The sequence below is a fragment of the Alosa pseudoharengus genome, unplaced genomic scaffold (genome assembly GCF_046254945.1).
Source record: "Alosa pseudoharengus isolate Yale_2024_CS ecotype anadromous, Long Island Sound unplaced genomic scaffold, YU_APseudo_1.1 YU_APseudo_1.1_scf_3, whole genome shotgun sequence".
Lineage (NCBI taxonomy): Eukaryota > Metazoa > Chordata > Actinopteri > Clupeiformes > Clupeidae > Alosa > Alosa pseudoharengus.
Window position 1 is genome coordinate 33,285,873 of NW_027468718.1, and position 24,202 is coordinate 33,310,074.

The window sequence follows — 24,202 nt, forward strand, 5'->3', positions numbered from 1 at the left end:
TTTGTGACATTGCATAATATGTTTTTGACATGTCGGCAGAGATGATGATCAGACATTCTGTGCTTACTGGGATATAGAATTCACCGATACATATGCACATGTGCAGTTAACAAGTTATACATAGTATTGTTCATAAAGTGCTTCATCTCTTTATTGTTGCAATGATGAATCCACCTTTTTTTTACACATAGACTCTTCCTCTTTTTTTACACATAGACTCTTCCTCTTTTTTTACACATAGGGCTGTATTTTGGGCCACCAGCGCATGGCGTAATATTCGTTATTCACCCGCGGAAAGTTGAATTCGGTATTTTGCACGTTTATTTTTTAAGCATTGCGCCCAGGGGTGTGGCAATTAACAACCTAGGGAGGGACCTAGCGCGTTGTCTAAAAATCGCTATCATACACCACCTAAACCTGGTCAGAAGTCAATGGCGAGTTGTTCATATGCTATTTTAAGAGCGCATGTCAACAGTCATATTGGCAGGTGCACGCACCATCCTTCTATCATTCATGAACGCACACCAGCGCACGTCCATGCAAAGCATTACAAATTGCACGATTACAATGGGAAACATAATTAGAATAAAGATATTACGAAATACTGTACATCTCATAATGAGTAGTTATTCACCATCATTTGCAAATTGGTAATGACGGTTAAAAGTGATTAGGGGAGAGGCGAGAGACACGTATGGAGCACAGCTGAAGACGCACTGTCACGAGATATAAGCAACTCCTCTGCAGGATAAATGTTGTTTTATTCAGTCATTTGAGCAACATTAGGGTAAGTGTTGCTTTTTCCAGCCTATGTTTTCGATGGTAACCCATTGTCAGTCAATAGTGAAAGTAACTGCATATAACTGTCTTGTCGTTGACTGACTCCTTGGTGAAGTTAGTTTCACTTTGCCAATGAGTTCAAATAATAGACGAGTGCAAATGCGTGAAGGCTATGCTAGGTTTTAGTAAAGCATGGTTTAAGAATGACTATTCCATAGGGTCTCGCAAGCAGCCTCCTTCAAATGCGCCGTTGAATGCCAACATACCGATGCATTTATTTGACATATCGTGCGTTGCGCCGTTAATGGGAATGACAGATGTCATTCTCATTGGTTTAAAATGATGTTACGCCCCAAACACACCCATATGACTGATTAAAAGACCTAGGAACACCTTGTTACGCCATGCGCTCCACTTTTGAGAATGAAACCCCTCCCAATGTGAACTGGACATCCTACTAAATTTGAATAGACTTTTGACGAGTGACGATGCACTTTAGAATGTCATGATGGGGCCCATAGACTCTTCCTCTTTTCTTAGCTCTTCCTCTTTCTCTCTGCCACTCTGTCACTCTTTCTTCTTGCTGTCGTTCACTATTCTCCGACATGCATGCCCCAGGCTGTAGGCTGCCTTCTGGAACATTCTCATAACATGAACATCATTCTCTCAGCATGTATGCACGCACACACGCACATGCACATGCATATAAGTATATATATATATATATTATATATACTCTTTTGATCACGTGAGGGAAATTTGGTCTCTGCATTTATCCCAATCTGTGAATTAGTGAAACACACTCAGCACACAGTAAACACACAGTGAGGTGAAGCACACACTATTCCCGGCGCAGTGAGCTGCCTGCTACAACAGCGGCGCTCGGGTAGCATTGAGGGGTTAGGTGCCTTGCTCAATGGCACTTCAGTCGTTCCTACTGGTCGGGGTTCGAACCGGCAACCCTCCGGTTACAAGTCAGAAGTGCTAACCAGTAGGCCACGGCTGCCCCAATGCACACACTCTACTAACAGTTTCATGAAGACAAAGTAATGACAATATATTATGCATAATACAGCTGATTAAGACTGCAGTGATTGATTACTGATGTTTCATCCTAGCATAAACAAAATGTGTTTGTTTGTTTGTGTGTTTGTGTGCATGCGTGCGTGTGTTTCAGATGCAGTCCTGGATTGGCACTTTCAACCCTGAGCGTGAGCGCAGGAAGGTAGGGGATGTGTGTGTGTGTGTGTGTGCGTGCGTGTGTTATGTAGTGAGCCCTATCTCCCCTGTTCTCTTGTTGTTGTGCATTATATTACTGCACTAGTCATGTACAGGAGTCTAGCTGATTACCTTTTATGACCTAAGATAGGAAGTAAATTGTTTTTCTTTTGTATACATCTTCCTGTGTGTGTGTGTGTGTGTGTGTGTGTGTGTGTGTGTGTGTGTGTGTGTGTGTGTGTCATCGTCATCAAAAGCTGTTTTGGTGAAACACAAAAGTGTCTGTTTGTGTGTTCCTGTGTTTGTGTTAGTTTGTGTGTATGTATGTAGATTGAGAGCAAAGATTATCCTTGCTTGTTTACGCAAATAAAGCTTATTCTGATTCTGTTGCATGTGTGCATCAGTTGGTTATGAGGTGCTGTGTTTTGTGTGAGAGAAAGAGAGAGTTGAGGTTGAGCTGTCTATTTGTGTGGTCCTGCTGCCTCCCATAGGCCATCCTAATCATGACATGTTAGATGAGGGACCAAAACCTAGGTTTGAAGCTACATATCTCTCTTTCTCTCTCTCTATCTGTCTCCTTCTCTTGCTTTCTCTCCCTCTCTCTCACTATCTCTCCCTCTCTTGCTCCCCCCTCTCTCTTTCTCTTTCTCTCTCCCCCTGTTCTAGATGGCTCTAGCTGAGGAGATTGGTCCTCTGAAGTGGTATCCCTTTGTGTATCTGCTAGTGTCTCTGTTTCCACTTATCAACAGGTGAGAAATACTGACCCCCACATGTAAGCAAACACACGGCAACGCCTCTGCGCCGACTCTGTTTGTGTTTACATGTCCGTGTTAATATCTAAAACTGAATTCCTAGCATGTAGAATGTAGGATACATATACAGTATGGTTGTATGGTATCCTCTACATGTCTTTAGGTGTGAGTGTGCATCAGTATGTATGAGTCTGACAGAATAACATGTTGTCTCTGCCACTGATTTATGCTTCCCAGAGCTAGTTTTGTCCTGGTTTTGACATGCCAGCGTGACTTTAGACCATAGACACAGGTCCACTCAACATTTAACAACTCAGAAGTTCATCACTGAGGCTCCACTCATTCACAATGAACAATTTGCCCTGTTTGGAAGTCAGAAAGATCACACATTTTGACATGTACAGACATGCACAGATCAGTAACAAATTGTAATGTAATTCATCACCATTTTCACATTTTAAAAAAGATACTGAAACATAATTGCTCAATCAGTATTATTATTGTGACCATTTATATTTTTTATGATTTTCAAAAATATTTCTGTTGTTTTTTCTGTTAAGATTAAATATATGCATGTTGATATGCTATTTCCTTAAGTATTCAAACCCCAGTGATTTTGTGTTCCAGATGACCAATTATTCACAGATAGTACAGAGGTGCCGCTTATTTGATCATTACTGATTATAATTAGGTTCTGCCAGTTAATAATCACAGAAAACAAATTCTTGTTGGACATAAAAATCACTCAGGCCCAGGGTCATCTGCCAGGGTGTGAAAATAACAGAAGAAATAAATACTTAAGGGACAGATATTGAAATTATAACAATACAGGATTGTATTCCTGAAACTACAGGAAAATACAGGAATGTATTCCTGAAACTACAGGAAAATATTCCAAGTGAGCTGCACTGGGCCCACACAAAGCAAGGTGGAGTTGCATCACACCACTCAGATGCTTTATAGACAAGATGGAGTCTCAAACCCAGTGTCCGAGGAAGATATTAACTAGGGGACCACAGTCCAGCCATTCCCCAAAAGATCTACAAGGTTCAATGGCAGGAACTGAACTGAAGCCAATGATTTAAAAGATCCATAGTAAAGCATTGATGGACGTTGCTTAAGATATGGGGACATGTTTTATGGTCATATGAAACTGAAATAGAGCCAATCCTCAAAGCACCTACACTTGCATATAAGTCTAACACTGACAAAGACTAAACAAACACCATCCCAATAGTGAAATATGGTGGTGACATCAAAGACTAAACAAACACCATCCCAATTGTGAAATGTGATGGTGACATCAAAGACTAAACAAACACCAACCCAATTGTGAAATATGATGGTGGCATCTTCATTTGAGAATATTTCTCAACCGTGGGAACTGGGAAACCTTGCAGAATTGAAGGGACAATGAATAGAGATACATTTTACACAATATCAAAAGAAACCATGTTGCAGTCTTGGGAGAGGTTTTTCTCACCAGTAGGGGAATTACCCTGGGCATAAAGCTAAAGCAACACGGAAGTCTCTCAAAACAGCAAAGGGAATATTCTAGAATGACTCAGTCTTGAAAATCCAACTAAGAGCCTGTGGCACTGCAGTGGAGGAGTGTTAACCATCAAGCACTTTAGAACAATATAATACAAAGCTGGTATTGTCGCACATAAAATTAATTAATGAATTAAGTGTTTCTTTTCCAAGTTATATAAGTTGAATACTTATGCAAACGTGATATTTTAGTTTTAAACACATTTAGATTCAAAAGTATTTTAATGTTAGCACTTAGCAGACAAGCAACTTATTTAGCTTTCAGAAACAGACTAAATAAAACAACCTTTACAATGACATTACTGATTGGGGGATGTATGGGTATCTTTTGAAAACAAGAATATGGTGATGCTTGGGGGGAGGGGGGACTCTATGTCCAGAGTGGAAATTTTATAGTGGAAATATTGGGTTTCAAATGTTCTATCCAATACCATATTTGTTTTTGTGTGTGTGTGTAAATGTGCTTCTCCCATCTCTCTCTTTGTGTGTGTGTGTGTGTGTGTGTGTGTGTGTGTGCGTATGTGTGTGTGTGCGTGTGTGCGTGCGTATGTGCGTGCGTGCGTGTGTGCTCGTGTGTGTGTGTGTGTGTGCGTATGTGCGTGTGTGCGTGCGTGCGTGCGTGTGTGCTCCTGTGTGTGTGTGTGTGTGGTATGTGTGTGCGTGCGTACGTGTGTGCATGTGTGTGGGCGCGTGCGTGCGTGTGTATGTGCGTGCGTGTGTGCTCCTGTGTGTGTGTGTGTGTGCGTGTGCGTGCGTGCGTGCGTGTGTGTGCATGTGTGCAGGATCCATAATGCCATATACCCAGCGTCTCCAGTGTTTTCTCTGACCCTACTGCACATGCTCAGTGCGCCGCTGCATGGTCTGGCCAACTCCTTTGTGTTCAGCCTGGATGCCTGGAGTCAGCTTAGCACTACAGGCCTGAAGGTAGCACACGCACGCTCACACACACACACACACACACACACACACTAAAGGCCAGGAGGTAACACACAAACACATACACACACATGCCTGATTGGACAAAATGTCTTAATATTTAGTTGCCCTGGGTTTCTCCCCTAATATGGGCATCGTCAAAATAAATAACTTAGCATTGCTGCAACGCAACTGCAACTGTTGATCGTGCAAACTACACGTAATAAAGAACTATGTCCGACTCGAGACACACACACTGACACTTGTACATGTACTGTACCGACTCAACCCTAGGGTAACAAGTACACACACACTCTTTGTACTAACTTGTGTGTGTGTCTGTGTGTGTGTGCCATTTCACAGCTGGCAGTGACATCCCGTCTGTGTGACCAGACACGGATCGGCGAGTACCACCCTGCCTACGTACGCTACACACACGACCTGGACACAAACTCTGATTCGGATGACGAAGACAACAACATCCTCTTTTACAGCCCTGACATGGCCCTGAAGGATAGAGGGCCCTGAGAGAGAGAGAGAGAGAGAGAGAGAGAGAGAGAGACAGAGAGAGAGACTGAGTGGGAAACTAGAAAAAGAGAGGAAGGGAAGAGAGAGTTTGACATGCACATATTCGTCTGATTATTTATCATGGTGTTCTTCTCCAGAAGCTTCATGGGAACAGCAGTATGTTAGGCCGAGATGGCCCCTGGCATCCATGGGTGGTTCTGGAAGGTAGTGGTGCTGCTGTGGGCCTCCAGGCCCTAGGAGAGTTTGGCTCTCTGTGCTGAAATGGAGGTGGAGAAGTGCTCCATTGTCTCAGATTGAGGCTCTTGTAGCTGTATTACCACCTTTCACCAGCAGATGGAGATGTGACCTTTTCTTCATCAATGTTCACTTGTAGCACTAATATTCTCTTTTCCCCTTACACACATGTGATATTGATGTTTTATACACTTTTCTACCACTCATTTGTTTATTTTGTAAAATTGCATTGTGTTCAGTGATGACACAGTTACAAGTGTTTTCTGACTATTTGTATTTAAAGAGAACATATACAGAATGTTTGTTATATTTTTGTATGATTGTTTTAAAGGGAACATCTGGATTAATAAATTCATTTACCCTGTCCGACCGTAAATTGTGTGCGTGTGCACGTGTCTGTTTGGTTGGTAGAATGATACAGGCTATCTAATGCTCTTAATTCTTGTGATGGATTGTAAAAAGCCTCAAATGACTTACATTTTCTGTTACATTTGGTTGACTCTATTTCGAAATATAATTTATACATTTTAATTTTAGCATTAATGTTTATTGTTGTCATTGTAAGTAACTTTGAACTATGAACATAAATGTAAGTAGGTAACACACTCGTTTGGATATTGGCTGGTCATTGTTTACTACCTACATCGATACCCATCAGGATTGGCTAATGTACAATTTTGATAGTTGTTATATCTCAACTTTACTTATGAATTAAGGAGATATTGCAGAATTTAATATAAATAATATGGACCACACATAGACACGTCTGTTGTTTACTGAGCACAAATTTAATGAACTCCACCTCCCCCGCCCTACCCATAAAACCCCTGAACATTCTGATAGGGTGTGTTAGGCTACACATGGATATGACATCCCCCCCTTTTCTTAGAATCAAACTCTCAGTTACAGAAAATTAAAATGATCGATCAATTGGCATAGTGGTATTTAGTCTAACTCCAACATTTGGCTCCAAAACTAAGCCCATTTATTGCAATTTACCCATTTAGTGTTTTATTAGTGCCAGTGCCAACAATTAAATAATGTTTAAAATGTCTCTGTAAAATTGCAGCCTCTATTGCTGTCCATACTATGCTGTGAAGTGCTGGGAGGGAGAAGAAGAGGGAAAGCAATTTAATTTATTAATATGCACATCAAGTTTCATGCTGTAATCTAGCCCTGACATCAAAGTAAATATCTGTAGATGTAGATTTCTACACCTGCGGAATTTACTATTAGGCTACTAACAAATAATTTTACCATTAGGCTACTAAAACATATTTTTACCATTAGGCTACTAAAAAATCATTTCTGGGGTGCTATGGTAACCTAGCAACCTGTGTGTGTGTGTGCACGCGTGCAGTGCATGAGGGAGGGTAAGCGAGACAAGATGAGGGTGCATGCGTGTATGTGAAGGTGTTCTTTTTTAGGCATACTCTCTTGCAATTGAACGTGAATAAGTTTACTATTTAAAAACATCAAAGCTAAACATCATATCACGACATCACTACAAATACAGTATGCTATTAAAATAAATCAGCGAACATCAATGTAGGCTATGCAGATAGATAGATAGACAGATTGATATAGGCTACTTTATTGATCCTTTATTGATTGTTTCAGCGACGCTTAGTGAAACAGCATGGAGTGGATGTTTTCGGTTCAGATGCTTGTTCTCTTCATTTTGAGTATGCAATGATTCCAAAACTTTAGACATTCTCTACCATTTATGGAAATGTTGATCAGCCATCGCGCCAACTAAATTCAGATCACACAGTAGTCGTGTCTTTCCTGAAGAACGGTCCGTGTGGAACAATCAGATTCCTGCGCGTATAGTGCGCGTGATAGGAATTTAACAAGGCTTTGAGGCTCTTGGCTCGAGCAATTTTTGTCATCGAGTTAACTCGATGAATCGTTTCAGCCCTGTTGCAGGCAGCTCACTGCGCCGGGATTAGTGTGTGATCAGCTCACTGTGTGCTGAGTGTGTTTCACTAATTCACGGATTGGGATAAATGCAGAGACCAAATTTCCCTCGCGGGATCAAAAGAGTATACTATACTATACTATACTATACTAGATAATGATCCAAATAGCGAGGAGCCAGGATGGATGAAACACATTTTAATCAAACCAAATAATTTACAGAGATCGTACGACATTGAAAGCTAATATATTGTCACTAGCAACCTGTCCTGTCAAGTTGCATTTTCAACCCTGACCAAAACTGTTCAAAAATTATTTAAAGGTAAACTATGCAGTATTGGCAATTTCCTTACTGTTTTCTCGGTTTTTGCTTCTTTTTCACTGGCTCTGTCATGACGAATGTCTGAGAAACTCCATCGCTACCTTTTTCTAGCCGGTACCTGGCGTGTATGTGTATTTGAATGCAGTAAAGCAATTCGTTACACTCGTTATACTTCCTGACACTGAGGCCGTCGGCCCGCCGGCCCACAGTTGCAAGGGTGTTTTTTCCGCTCACAGGCGCTAGGGGGAAGCGAGACGGCCACCATTCACACCGAAAAAAGTCATAACCATTCCAATGACTCTGAAGCTGTTAAATTAAGGTAAATTAAGCTAAAAAACTAGCACATTAAGCTAAAAAACCTGCATAGTGTGCCTTTAAGCAAAAGTGGGATGTGCGTAATGTGTGAAACAGCATGAGGGATGAATGAAACAGTTTGTCAACATTCAGCTTACATTTTGAATCATACTTCATTCTCTTTGTCGCCATTATGTCTCTTTTATTGAGCAACGCACCAAGGGGTGTGGCAATTAACGACCTAAGGAGGGGTCTAGCGCATTATCGAAAAATCGCTATCGTAGGCTACACTACCTAATGGCGGCCTTACATTGTACGATTTTCCTCTGTTTTCACAGTCGGCGACAAAATTTCCAAAGTCGGACAGAAATCATGGGAGTTGTACTGGAATCGCGGCGCGCTCCCGTCAACTAGATCGTTAAGTGTAGCCTAAGGTGCCAATCTTAGCGGCTTTAAGTCAGTCGGAGTCAGTCCTTTTCTAGTTTTGCCGTTACGACAATATCAAACATGTTTGATATTATCGCAAGTCTTTCTACTCGTGGCTCATGCAAATAGTGACGTAAACTATAAAAACCAATAGTGACCTCTCTCCAACAACAAACAGGAAGGGGCAAAGTAGACGACAGCTGTAGCCTATGATTATTTGTTATTCTTATAATATTTGTCATTTCTTATACATATTAAGTCGGCTCTTCCACGTGACAGAACGACTCTATATTGATGTCACGCATGAAACAATGCTGCAGAAACACTAAAATACGACTTTGAGTTTAGTATGCTATAATTTCGGTTCCTGTTTATCTATTGCACGATAATGATTTAAAGGAATCTAGTTGCAGTCTTGTAAATAGTGACCCTGCAAGATCCCTAGTCATTGCAAAATCATAGTCTGTGACTTAAAACTCTACTACTTGTCTTTAGATGTGAGAGGGTCTGAGACTGTAGTCTGTCAAAAATCTTTTCCAAGTCTTTGCAAATCTTTCCAAAGTCTTTTTGAGAGGCTTAATGGCGGCCTTACATTGTACGATTTTGGTCTGTTTTCACAGTCGGCGACAACATTTCCAAAGTCTATGGCAAGCCGATTGAGCATTTATTCTGATATCTTGATATCAGGCATAATTGTCACGTACATGTAAGCCATTTTTGTCAACTAGTTAACTAGTGAGCCATGTTTATGTGAACTAGTTAACTAGTGAGGGCCAAAATATGCACACTAGTGGGAGCCAAAAGGCTCACTAGTTAACTAGTGAACACATTTTAGCTTCACTAGTTAACTAGTGAGAGCCAGAAATGTCTACTAGTTAACTAGCAAAGGCCAAAATGCATACCAGTCAGCTAGTTGAAGGCTTTTGGGTCTCACTAGTTAACTAGTGACAGCCAAAAATGTGCACATGTTTACTAGTGAAGGCAAATCACCTCACTAGTTAACTAGTTGCTGTAGGTCAATGTCACTAGTTAACTAGTGAACCATAAATGGCTTACTAGCTAGCTAGGTGATGGCAGTAGGGTCACTAGTTAACTAGTTGATGCATCATTTGTCCAAACTAGTTAACTAGTGAGGTCATAAATGTATACTAGTAAACTAGTTCAAGACAAAATTCACACTAGTCAACTAGTGGCGCAGAATTCAAATTAGGAGGTGAATTCCGGAAATTGAGGCTTTCTATTGGCTCCCTATGTCCAAATAGAACATGACAACCAATCACAGTGCAGAATTTCACAAAATCCCACCCACAACATTTGCATGTGGCACACAAGTTAACATGCTGGCCAAAGGAACTCTAGCTAGTAAACTAGTGGCTTCAGTGTGACACTTACATGTAAACTAGTGAAGGCAGAACTGCTCACTGGTTAACTAGTGAAGACACAAATGCCCACTAGTTAACTAGTAAGGTCTAAAAAGTGTCACTAGTTTACTAGTGTGCACCAAAACACCCACTAGTTAACTAGTGATGGTAATTTCCATTCGACTAGTTAACTAGTGAGGTGCAAAAAGTGTCACTAGTTTACTAGTGTGCCCCAAAATGCCCACTAGTTAACTAGTGAAGGCCATTTCAGCCCCACTAGTTAACTAGTGAGATGCCAAAATGGTCACTTGTTAACAACAACAACCGCGGTTTGCGGTTCGGGAGGCCCAGCACGGGGGGGGGAGTGGCCCCCGGGGACGAAACGAAATTTTTCTGTAAAAGTCTAGTGGGGCTACATACCCACCAAATTTCATGTGCCCCGGTAGTTCGGTGTCCCGGGAATCGTTGACCAAAAATTCAGGAAGTAGATGACGGGAAAAAAAAAAAAAAAACTTTGACAATCCCTGTATGACCGCTTCGCTAGCGGCGGTCATAAATACATCTCACAATGAGTAGTTATTCACCATCATTTGCAAATTGGTAATGAAGGTTAAAAGTGATTAAGCGAGAGGCACATATGGAGCACAGCTGTCACAAGATATAAGCAGCAACTAATACATGTCCTTAGGTTTTTTATTCAGTCATTCGAACATTATTGTGTAAGCGAGATGAGGAAAAGTCCAAAGTGCTCTGGAATTGCAGAGAAAATTGAAGGTGCTCTTTGGTGTAGGGAATACAAACGTCATTTGAAAAAGGAGGAAATCCAAGGCACTCTTCGTATCCCAAAATGTATAAAAAGCCTTTATTTTACATGGCTATGTCACATTTAAAAAACAAACTGGACAGCATACACACGTAGCGGCACAGATAGCCTTCTTCAGGGTATGGTGCTCAAACAAACAATTTTCTCTTAAAAGGTTAGCTAATCACAAACACCTGGATAACACCAGTAATGACTCCCCCAACGTTTGTGAAAAACGGATGAACAGGTCAAAAGTTAATGAACATTCATGCATATCCAACTTTGACCTGTTGGTGGTGCTAGAGCTCTCGAGCTTGCGTTGCTTACACAGTATCACCACTTGAACCCAAGAAATAGGTGGTCTGCTGTTAAATTATTACAATATTGGGGAATTATCAGGACCTGCGAAATGAAGGCTAACCTGATAATGTAATAACCTCCCGTAAATGCAATACTTTATTACATTATTGTTAAAAAGTAAATTACATTATTGGGAAATGCACTTTATTACATTATCGGGAAGTTATTACATTATCAGGTATTTATTACATTATAAGGTTCTACAATGCTACGCCCAAAACACACCCATGACCATGATTAAGAAACATAAGGCCCACCTTCTTGCGCCAGGCGCCTGACTTTTGATAACGTTTCATAACTAAACCACACCCAATGTGGACTGGACAAACCCCTAAGCTATTCGCCAGTGACCATGTGTTTTAGACTGTCAAAATATAACCCTAAGTATCTTGAGGTTCATCTTGAAGAAATGGTGAACAATATCCCACAACATGACTTTATTTATCTAAATAGAGTACAAAATCTACTGTTCTTTATGATTTGGCTTTATCATTTACTTTACTGAAACAGATCTACAGAGGATGCTGCACTCCATTCTTCTAAATGAAGTTTCATGAAGTTTGCTGACGACATCACTATACTGGGACCTATATCTGACAATGAGGAGACCCACTACAAAGAGGAGGTCCTACATCTCATCCAGTCCAGTTGTCCACTAAACCAAAGAGATCATTACAGATTTTAGGAGATTCAGGAAGGCGACATATCTCCTCTCTATATACTGTAAATGGTTGAATGTTCTCACATGGTCCCTTAAGCTGGTGAAGCAAGCACAACAGAAGCTTCCTTAAGAAACTCTTAACAGGCTAAACTTCCCGATCAGATCAAACTTTGGGGTATCCTCTGAGACTGTCATTGTGTGTGATATTGTTTGCCGAGAACAGGAAATATATGCATTGATGAATTCCATGACATTCAAACTTTTAAGATAGATAGCAGCTATCTGCTAAGGACTGCCAGGGTGCAGTAACGGAGCAAGCATGGGGCCAGGGTGCGGTAACGGAGCAAGCATGGGGCCAGTGTGGGGTAACGGAGCAAGCATGGGGCCAGTGTGGGTGGTATACATGGTCCATTCTGCCAACTCAACATGCATTTTTTTATTTTGTTATTTAACCTGTCTTGTGCCAAAGTAGGGCCACCAAGTACAGGTCGTTGCACCTTCTGCACTGAACCATCAGCTCCTCCTCTGCCAGGTTGCCAGTAATCAGGGTTTTTTCAATGTGGTACATGTAAGATGAGATGGCCAAATGTTTATTTAAAAATGTTTTAGTGGTGTTTACATGCTTGTGGCAAACGTGATCATGTCAATGGAGAATGTCTATTTTAAACACTGTGAAGATGTTGAGAGAACAGTACCTTTTAAAGGAGTTGTCTGATTGCTGTGGTAGCTCTTCCACTTGAATGGGAGATCTCCTACTAGTTTGCTGCTGGAAGTGGTGTTAGTGGGTGGCCAGTAGGTGGCACTTTTTTTCTGTCCAAAAAATATTTTTTCCCAATGCCCCAGCGCAGTGACAGGGACACTAATGCAGGAGATGTCGTCCTTAGGATGAGACGTTAAACCGAGGTCCTGACTCACTGTGGTCATTAAAGAGCTGCCTGTTCAGAATTACCACTGATAAATATATCAGTGGTAATTTAGGATAATATTATTGGCATTATCAAGTTCTTTAGGAAACCAAATTTGGGAGACATCTGGTTTCTCCCCGATCATTAATTAGGCTATTGGGTAACTTAAAAAATGGTAACTTTTTTTTTAACAACTTTGATGATGAGTGTCATTCTATAGTTGTTTCTACTGTACTGTATCAAAACAAAGAATGTTGATCAATATTGAATTAACAATTTATTTGTACTGACTGTCATATACAAGTATTGTGAATAACAACTCTATGTAATCTGAATAATCATACTGTAAGTATTTTTAAACTAATGTTCTTTTTGCACTTACATGCAATAGTAATTTCTTCCTTGGAATTACATTTTCTAGTTGACTAATGTGGCTTTATAAGTAGACGATCAAGACTTAAAATAGGTTTTAGCCTTGAGATTAGAGTCTCTTAGCAACTTTTTTCTGCAATGAAATATTTGGCAACTCTGCCACTGTCTATAAGCTCTATCCAAACCTAGTAACAGTTCTAGCAACTATCTTTGAATTCATTGACATTTCTAGACTTTAATTACCATAGGCCTAATAGGCTACAAACCGAAATTGGTGTATAGAGCAATCCTCCACCTATGTAAGCTGTAACGTGAACTGAAGATTGAGCATAAAAGGTGATTTGAAATAAGAAGCCTTGTTAAAAATACAGTAGCTATATTTACTTAAGTTACTTTTTAGTTAAAACAAAACAATAGTGTCAATTAAATGTTTAAACATTGTTAACTTTGTAATTGGTACCATTGTAAACCACAAAGAGCTATTTTGGAGTCACTCGAGCAACACTTCAGTTGATTTGTTGTCTTATACTGCCATCTAATGGACAAAAAACGCAACAGCCTATCATTTTGCATTGGATCGTTGTCTCCCAAGAAGAGCTATGATATATGAACACACAAATGAACCATTTTGACACCTTGAAAATGTTACTATATTACAGTTGCCTTCATTAGCTACATTCTATTTCAAACGGTTTTTGTATAGTTATACACCCTGACCTTATACAACCATTTTAAAATTACTGTTGCAAAACCTCAGTTCATTCCTCAGAGCCGTATATAGAGAAACATGTCATTCCTTGTCTTATACTGCTTTCTAGTGGATAAAAATGTGACTGCATAACATTTAAAGAAATTGTGTAATCATATAATTTTGACTGTTAGGATGAGTGAGAACAAACTTAAATTGAAACCATATCGAAACAACATTATGTTACCGGTGCATCTAGTGAATCAACAGTGAGCACCGATTTTGATTCAATATAGTTTTACCCCCTTTGTTCATACAGTTAAGAACAAAATTATTCATACCCGTGGCAAATACTGATTTAAAGTTGATTTTCTCTTGACCAATATGTTTGTTCTGACTGAAAATGACACTGCTAGGCCACTCTAAGATGTTGATATTGTTCTCTGTTAACCATTTCTTTCCGGCATTTAACCATTTAACCACACAATGATCCAAAACACACAGCCAAAAAAGGCAAGAAATGGTTAACAGAGAACAATATCAACATTTTAGAGTTTCCTAGCCATAGTCCAGACCTCAATCCGTCCAAAAAGTGAGCACGAGGCCAGAGTGATGGCAAATAATCGTTCCTGACTCAAAACCCGGATTGTTCTTAAAAAGGTACAGTCTAGAATCATTGTGGAGCCATGAAGAGGCTTGGTAGGTATTATATAAACCATTTTGAGAGCTGTGAATGCAAATAAAGATGTTTCTATTGATTATTTAAAAAGGGTATGAATCATTTTAGACATGTCATTTTTCATAAAAATGTTAAAAAAGATTAAAACGCTTCTTTTTTGGATTCCATGTTTCTCCCACATTGTCTTGCAACCTTTTGGCATGTGACAGTGTCATTTTCAGTCAGAACAAACATTGGTCAAGAGAAAATCAACATTAAATCAATATTTGCAGGGGTATGAATAATTTTGTTCTTAACTGTATGAAACAATGTTGAAATCTTAACAAAAAATCAACAGGGTTGCAATAGGCTACCATTAATTAATACTATATTATTATAATTTCAAACCGAGTTTCAATGTCATTTCTGCTGGTTTTCAGCCTATTTTAATTTCAGAGAGGCTACATGGTAAAGGTGTTAAAATTCCTGTGCCATAGGTAGGCCTATTTTTTCTCTCTGTGCATTAACTTTTTTAGATATCACGCCGCAGCACTTTTTTTGATGTGATCAACAATTGTGGTTTAACAGTGGCGATTTGGAAGTGTTTGGCTCATGGCCCCTAGCTAGCCAATGTACTGTTAGCCATTTGGACTGTTAGCACTGAAGCCGTTCAAACTCTGTACTGGTAAAATCAATGAAAAATGTCTCTGGGCGGCTTATTTGACCAGTTCCATGCAGAAAAAAGACACTGGGTTCAATTTTCTCCAGACTTGCACTTTAATCCTTGCACATCCATTCTCGGCCTCAACTGAATTTAACTCAGTGATCACGAGCATTCCTATGCACAAGTAATTCCTCGCGTGGAATTACATTTTCTAGTTTATTTAGTCGTCTCAATTTTTTATAAGGAATACATTTTTCCTTGATTGTTACAATAATAAGAGAGATCCCAACAAGAACAATTGATGTTCAGTGTATGTGAGTTATGTAAATGCTTAGACTCAATATTACATCAACTTTTTCTCTCTCATGACAACATTTACAGTATTGTTACTGAAGCCTTTCAGAATAATACTTGCCAAAGTTGTTTTTTGTTGTTGTTGAGAAATATGTGTAATTGCATAAAGTGATAAATAAATGTTCAAATGAATGATATATATTACAATTATCATTTGCCTCTTGTTTCTCTCTCTCTTTGTCTCTCTAATAATCCAATCTAATAATCTCTCTAGTAATCCATCCAGTGCATCATGTTATTGAGTGATCAGAAAATATAACTATAGACACTGAATGGAGTTACACCTTTCAGAACACATTATGAAGCTGACATAGACGTATTAAAAAAAAAACATTCAACAAGAAAAAAGAAAAACTTGAAGATATTGATGAATGTACAACGGCATATAAGGGCCACTGTATGGGAGAAAGAAAAAAATTGACCTGGGTAATTTTACGTGAAAAATTTCAGAATTTCTGAAGTTTACGTTTTTTACCAGAAAAGACCTCGAATATTCCATGATGTTATTAATTTGTGAGAAAAAAACTTACAAATACTGTTGGTATTATGTGTTTTCTGTTTGGCTCCCTCGAATTGCATGGTAAAAATAACAAATGAGTTTTGTTACAGTAGTTCGCTCCATAAGCATACTCAAATGTGTTACGTTTCTGTTTCCTGCATGACATAGTATAGTATAGTATAGAGCAGGGGTATTCAATTAATCTTCAGCGAGGTCCAGTTACAGAAAATTTCCTCAAGCAAAGGTCCGGAGCATCATAATGTTTAACGTGTGTTTAGGCTATGTATATGTTTATGTATGTATGTATAATATTAGGATGGATGGATGAAGCCTAGTTGTAGATAGATAGATAGATAGATAGATACTTTATTGATCCCCAAGGGGAAATTCAAGAAATAAAAGATTGTAGGCCTAGGCCTAATGTTTAATGTGAAATAAAATAAGTAGCCTAAAAGGCAACATTCGAAATGAGGAGAAATAAGGCAAGATAAGAGTAGCCTAATTGGGGAGAAAAACTGAGTAGCCTTGGCTATTTTTAAGATCTTAACGTGCACTTTTAGTTTTTTAGTTTTTTTTTTTTTATGTTGACCCGAAATCCTGGAAACCCAGGAATATCACGTTGGGTAGCGAATGCTTAACTAGATTGTGGTGGATCAATCATATTGCCTTCTTAAATCGTAAAATATTCTGTGGTCTCAGTTCACTGTTGAATGGGCCTAGCCTACCCTATGCTTGCTCAAAATATATGCTTTGTCTAGTAGAGGTGCTTAAAATTGGCGCTTAAAATCGCCTGTCTCAGAATATAGGTCCAGGGCAATTCCGCGCAAAACTGTCACATCCATAGGCTATTTAGTTGGCGTTACGGACGTGACAGTTTTGCGTGGTATAGCCCCCGTATCGTTACATAAAGCTCTGTTCTCGCTGTCTAGCTTTCTCCTCTTTCAGCAATCGATGATTTGAAAATAACTTACTCATCGTTAACTTAGATATCCATCTAATTGTTTCTCGTCCCGTCTCCTCTCCTCGCTCGTTTCAGGCTATCAGTCTCTTCTCCATAGTAGGCTACTTTACTCACTGACTCGACTTTATCAGAATTCACAGATTTCACTGGCTGAGTAGCAGCAAGCGAAATGGTTCCTGAAGCTCCTGAAGTAAATGCTGTTATCCTAACCAACGAAACATTTAGCGCAGGTTTGAAATCTTACGTGAAAATCTAAATTAGGCTATTATGGTCTGGGTCCAGATAGGATCACGTCACGGTCCGGACTCGGACCGCGGTCCGCCATTTGGTGATGGCTGGTATCAGGGGAGTAGATTTGCGTGGGGACCGAAGGACGTGTCCACACCAATGTCAAATTACGACTGAAATGTCCCCACCAATATTCAGGTTGAAATGGGAGAAAAAGCGCTCACATGCTACACAAATAGTTAAATCATTTCTCACTTCAGTGCTGCGGATCATCTCGTACAGATCTTGTAATGTGCAGTAGCATAAGTAAATCGCGCTGAATTGAAATTACCTACCTAGGCCTATAATAACTAGCCGCAGTCTCCTGCGCAGCATGCAGCGCTTCAGCTTTACTTCACATGAAGTGCGTCCAAATAGTGTTAAAAAAAGTTATTGTATTTTATTTAAACGCCTTTCTCTGTTAATGGACAACAGCATACTGGCATTGCATGACACACAGCACAGGCATACATCACTGTCAAGAACATTATGGCTACAGATGGGGGTAGGGTGAAGAACATGAGGCACAGTTGGCATCTACTTTCTGGCATCTATAGACATATCCTAAGGGACCGTTCGTTATTTATAAACGGGGTCACCGGAGGAAAATAGGGGAGGGTCATGTCTTTTTATTCTTTGTTGAGGGGAGGGTCACCTAACTTTTTTTTGTCTAGGGAGGAGGGTCACCCATCTTTTGTATTAATGAAAACAGCAAAAAATCAAAGTGGCTTGTTTGATTGTTGATTTCTGTCGCCATATAACGTTCTCTTTCGTTCCATAGCTCTGTCAACATTGAACAATGAAAATAATGGAGATTTCCCGGGTTTTTCACGCAAAATATGGAAAATGTCAACATTCGTCCCCATTAACGTTGGAAGGGTTGGAGCAACAAAGTAGCCTACTTTATTCACGCCTAACAGCCTATATCCATTTGGTCAACTTTATCCAGCCCTAAAAAAGCTAAATTTTACTTTGGTTTACTTGTAGTTTACAGTGTAGCCTAACTTTAAACAGTGTGCATGCTTAACACAAAGCATACTTGTGCTTCATTCATCCACACATCCAGCTACGTTTTGACAAGCATTTCTACCAATTGACCTTGTTCCTGCCCACCTCTAGCTTTGCTGTCTCCATCCTTTCTGTTTTTGTTGTTTGCAAAAAAATATATAGTATTTATTGGTAACCAGCAACAAGTGCAATTTGTTAATCGCTGTCATCCTCTCCTGCCAACAAAAATGTGTTAGTCCTACGTTCCAAGTAGCAGTGCGTAATTCTGCTTCATAAAGTTGAACAAATACATTTGGTCATAATATAAATAGCCAGTTTATGGTCTACACTACAGTGTAGTTGGTAAGTTATGGTAGGCCAACTTGGAGTGAATATACAGGGGGAATTCTTTGTCTAGCTGAGTAGCCTGGCAGGTGCGCACGTAGGCATAGCCTACGGCCGAACACCGCAAGCGCTAATGAATCTTGCTCTCACGACAACCACGTCGTTAACTTAAATAGGCCTAGGTTATCACTCTGAGTTCGCATTCAAGCAAGCAAAACGATGATTTGAATACATCTGTTTCACTGGAAGGGCAAGGGGTAACAACAGGACAACACAGAGACAGGCCAGAATGCAGGACTAATGTTATGAGTATTACAGTAATATGGGCTAGCCTATTCTACGGGAAAATATTAAAACGGCAAGACAGCAGGGAAACGTTAAAATGATAAGCCCGGGAAAAGTTGGCATGTTAGGTATTTTTCGGTCCCTGTGATTATTTGTGAAATTGTGCAAACGGCCAAGTCATTTGAGAAGGAAGGAGTGTAGCAAGCTCCCAAATTGACGCTAGTCTAAGAAATTGAGTTTTGGATAATGTTCAGATTCGGCAGCTTTACAATGACCGAGGAAGCCTAGAGACGAGTCCATAGCAACAAGTTCATGTGTTGAATTAGTTATTACCCAGTGTGCTTTGTTGAATGGTCTCAATGCTTTATTTCATGTGAATACTTACGAGTAACTTTTCAAGTAGGCTAATGCAGTTGCAGGAAGTGTGCATTTAGTTTCCATGCTTATTGTGTTTCCACAACAATGTTAGGGAGTAAATCTACTGAAATGGCCACCATCTTGGAAGTGTGATGTGTAAGATCAGAGAGAGGTTTATTTTAGGACGGTAGCATATGTTGATGTGTTATCATAGCGTGTAAGAGCGTGGGTGGAACACGTCGACAATTGGCCGGGGAGGGTCATGTCATTTTTGAAAATGCTGCTAGAGGGTCGTTGAAAATTATATTGCAGGTAGGGGAGGGTCATGCAACTTTTGATCGAAGCACTCAAAATCCCTCCGGTGATCCCGTTTATAAATAACGAACGGTCCCTAAGATGATCAAAAGCCCCCTCCCCCCCAAAAAATATACAGTATATATATAGTATGCGTTCAAATTCACATCAATTATTCTCTGTTGAATTGCTCATGGAGTACTTTTCTAATGGCATGGTGTCCCTGTTAATACCAATTCATTTTTCTTACCAGGCCATCATCATATGGTAGCAAACAAAGTGATTTAATTCTAAATTTTAAATCTATATCTCTTTTTGCGGCACATGGTGTGGCAACAGATTTTTACCTTAAGCATCTTCTATGCCTGTATTTAGAACTTACTCATTGGGTATAATAATACTGTTTCATAGGCTTTCTCAGTCCATATTCCCATTCTACTGAGCGTCAGGGAGACCAGGGCGTTATGTAGCGGTCTCTCACCGCTCCGGAGGAGGCCTGTCTGGTGCTCAGAACATCACAGGAGAAATAGGGCCGAGTCAGAGGGCCCTGTGTTACCATGGGAATAGGACAAGGAGAAGGTTTCAAGGTTTTTAACTCAGAAGACTGGGTCATATGGGAACTGAGAACAGTTCAGTTCCTTTAGTTTAATCTGAACTTTTGCATTTAAACTTCTTGTAGAGGAATTGCAATCATATTTAATCTTTGTTGGGAAATGATCCCTCCCTCCACAGCTAGTGACAGGACAGGTATTGGTACCGTACCAGTGAGACTGAGTCTTAGCCTCACACCCCTCTTAGGTTCCCCTCTCCCCCTGTCCTCACACACATATTTCCACCTCACCACCCCAAAGCACAGAGCAGGTCCTGTGTGAGGTGTGATGATTGTCCAAGAGACAGAAAAGAGACACGGCCCAGCTCACAGAGACACGACCCAGCTCACAGAGACACGACCCATCTCACAGAGACACGACCCAGCTCACAGTGTCCAAGAGACAGAAAAGAGACACGGCCCAGCTCACAGTGTCCAAGAGACAGAAAAGAGACACGGCCCAGCTCACAGAGACACAGAAAAAAAGCAGGGGGCTCCACGTTAGGGGCATCGCCTCTCATCTAGTTTGTTTCATCATTATCTCCATCACACACACACACTGTTACCCTGAAAAAACAAACCATATAACTGAAGTTGTGCATTATTAAATAGAGCAATGAAATAACATTTAAGCATTTTAACATTAAAGCTATATAATACAGAAGAGGAGGTAAAGGAGGAAATATATACCCTGGAAAATCCAGAGTTCTCGCAAGAGCACAATTTAAATTGTCTCTGCGAGATGCACGTTACTTTTGCCACTTTTATCACGGGGAGCCAATCACATCGGTGTATCTGAACTAAACGTTGGTCGTATAGTGTGATCCAATTGTGTGCAGTGAGATTTTCAAATGCATGCTTGGTGCCGCCCCTCGAGTTGGGCCATTACATTATTTGTGGCCAGACCCCTGATCTTTCTAGATTACCAGGGTCTGGAATCTCCAGGCTAGGATATACACATTTAACAGTCAAACTTGGCTCCATTGATAACCTGGCCTAATCAAGCCCTGATGAACCATTGTCAAGTCGGTCATTTTATGTAATTAGTCACTGAGGAACAAGTTGTGCTGGTTGCCAATGCACAACGTTTCTCTGCCAAGACAGTGTTGTTTACGCTCTGCTAAAGCCCTAGAGGACACTATCTTAATGAGAGGGTTCCCACAATGCTTCTTCATGTCACAGGCGTTGGCACTCCAATACTCTCTGTTGTCACCAACAATGATCAGAATGGTGTGATATACGCAAAATGAGAGTGTTTTAACTAGTGAAAGTTTTCATCATGCTTGAACTTACATCTCTATGCAAAAATCAAAGATCCTGTATTCTAGAGGAACCAAAGGCCAAACGCTTATCAGATATGGTAACCTAATAAGAAAAGGAGAGATTGGCCAGCAAGAAAAATAAAGACACTGATTACATGGCATGTTTTTTCAGTTACCTCTTAAATATTAATGAGTTTACCCATTAACTTGAATATTCTGAACCCAGATGGTGTTATGAACTACTGTGAATGTGAACACAAGAACTGATAGATGCATGGCACAGTCTTCCTTCCTGCTGTTGGTGAAGGCTGAGTAAAAAAAGAGACTAGAATAATGAGGGGAAAAACTCAATACTGTTCCCTGGACCCAAACGGCCTCAATGCTGTCCTTCTCTGAGGTGTCTGTTTTGTGCTTTGTTGAATGTGACTTGGCTGGAGGGCCACTCTGGTGAGAGGGGTGCTGAGAGAAAGGGGGCCTCATTAATCAGAGAAAGGATTTCTGCCTTGCACACACACACACACACACACACACAAACACACACACATGCCTCCCTCTATTTTCCGTGACTGGCATGAAGACAAACTTGAAGACAAAAGGTTCAGGGTCGGCCTACATCTCTGAGCTCTGGCTCTGTCGCTCTATTCACAAAGAGCTTTGGTGCAATTCAGTAGCCTACATTCCTGTACATGTGCCCTGCAAGCTAAGTCTGCCTCATGGACGGACCACATGCCCAGCACAGTCTACAGAGCTGCCATTGGGTAGCTAAGCATGACAAGAAGCATGGCAACTCTCTCTCTCTCTGGGGTAAGAGAACACTGCACTGCACCATAGGGAGTTGAAATGGTAAAAGGGTAATTCAAAAAAACATTATTGTTAATGAACTTCAATAGCGTGGCTGAGAAAGCAACAAATTGTGCATCTTTGATATGGGGTTGGAACAAAATCCTTACCAAGGCATTGTAAGCTCCCCAGCCAAATATGGCTTGAAGGCCTGAAGTAATTGTCTGCTGATTAACCTTAAACATGTGGCTCTGAAAACAATGTATATGCTATAAGGATTCCATTTCACCCTCAGGCCTATTCTCTAAAGCCATGACTTAGTGTGATACATGGTATCGCTGTATAATTACAGTGCAATGACCCTAAATGGCTGCAATTTGTGATTTCAAGAAAGTTCCCTTGTCACCACAAAATACTATCTAAGCTGTATCTAAAAAACAAGTGAGCTCTCTCCTGATTCAGCAGAGGCTTTGCACGTCAACACATTTCAATGTGTTGCTGCAGTCATTGCTTATTCACCTCAGCTCTCTGAGCCATCGATTAGACAGACCCTTTCCCAGACACCAAAACTAATTCAGTGAACACGGTCTAAAGAACCTGGTCCCTGGCACCAGACAATGGACAGCTTCTGAATGGAGGCCTGGCATGAATGAATGAATGAATGAATGTGTAAATGAATGAATGATTAAAACAAAACAGTGTGGGCTTCATCTAAGCCTCTTAGCAACGAGTTTCAGGGTACCTCAAGTTCACACTTTGAGTCTTTCCTCAATGGAAAATCACATAGTTCCGGAGAGTTCCACTGTTTCCATGCCAACATGTTTGTCTTTAGTGTTCTCTCTCTTTCTGTCCACGTCAGAAATCACTCCACAGAATTGCCATGATGCATTCCGAGTAGTTTCCTGCTGAGTGCAAAGTTGTATGCTCAGAGAATAATTCATGCTTTGTATTCATAATTGTATGGTAAAATGTGTCAGGTGGTGCTGAGTGTACCTGATAATAGATATACATATCACATATCATATCAAAGTGGCATGCTCGGGGGAAAAAATCCCCTCACCTTCCAAACGTCAGTTCCAGTGTATAATACAAATTCAACCTTTAATGGCCATACAGAACTGCTAGGAAATGTAATTGCTCCAGTTAAAGTAGCGGTCCCCTAAGTAGAACCACTAAGGGATCAGCAGCTTCTGTGAACATATTTCTGTACAGTGGCTGCATAAGAGAGCTCCACATTACACTTTAAATGTTTTGTTACTAAGAAAAACAGGTATGGGGTATTTTTTGTGATCTTATTTCTAATTTGCTAATGTTCAGTCAGTCCAGTATTTAAATGAACATGAGTTATGTTTGTATCTGTTGTTGACTCTTGCTCTGGCCTGGCAACATGATTGTGTCCTGTGAACGAATGTGTGTGTGTGTGTGTGTGTGTGTGTGTGTGTATGACCTGTGAAATTGTGCCTGTGTGTATGTGTGTGACTTGTGAGCCCCTGTCCATGAGGTAAAGCGGAGGATTAGCCATTCCAAACCTGCTTAACGCGTTACTCTTAACATAATATTGAACCTTTTCACCTAACCAGTGCTGAGCTAGCTGATATGCCTTTGCTTAAGGACATGGCATTTCAATGAAAGAACAGTGTATCCTAAACAGACTAGTTGTTATCAAACAGAGTTCCAAAGAACAAAGTACCAGCCGAAAGGCCTTGTTCAATTCTGGCATAAAAAATGCAATTTTTTCCAGCGTAGTCAACCAACTTACCAACCAACCACTGAATACAGTCTGCACATTAGCAATTAAAGTGATGTTATTC

At 40.3% G+C, this 24,202-nt stretch overlaps 2 protein-coding genes across 2 annotated transcripts in view; both read left to right on the forward strand.

The window, feature by feature from the left end:
* LOC143100685 (cyclic AMP receptor-like protein A) overlaps positions 1 to 6,354 on the forward strand; it is a 20,754-nt gene extending 14,400 nt beyond the window's left edge. Inside the window, exons 10-13 of the mRNA XM_076264090.1 lie at positions 1,958 to 2,005; positions 2,665 to 2,747; positions 5,084 to 5,225; positions 5,580 to 6,354. Of these exons, the coding sequence (XP_076120205.1) occupies positions 1,958 to 2,005; positions 2,665 to 2,747; positions 5,084 to 5,225; positions 5,580 to 5,744 (438 nt within the window). The 3' untranslated portion in view covers positions 5,745 to 6,354. The remainder of the gene's footprint in view (positions 1 to 1,957; positions 2,006 to 2,664; positions 2,748 to 5,083; positions 5,226 to 5,579) is intronic.
* The window catches only part of LOC143099926 (E3 ubiquitin-protein ligase TRIM35-like), a 491,084-nt gene that overhangs the window by 134,626 nt on the left and 332,256 nt on the right, over positions 1 to 24,202 (forward strand). The gene's annotated exons all lie outside the window — the stretch shown is intronic.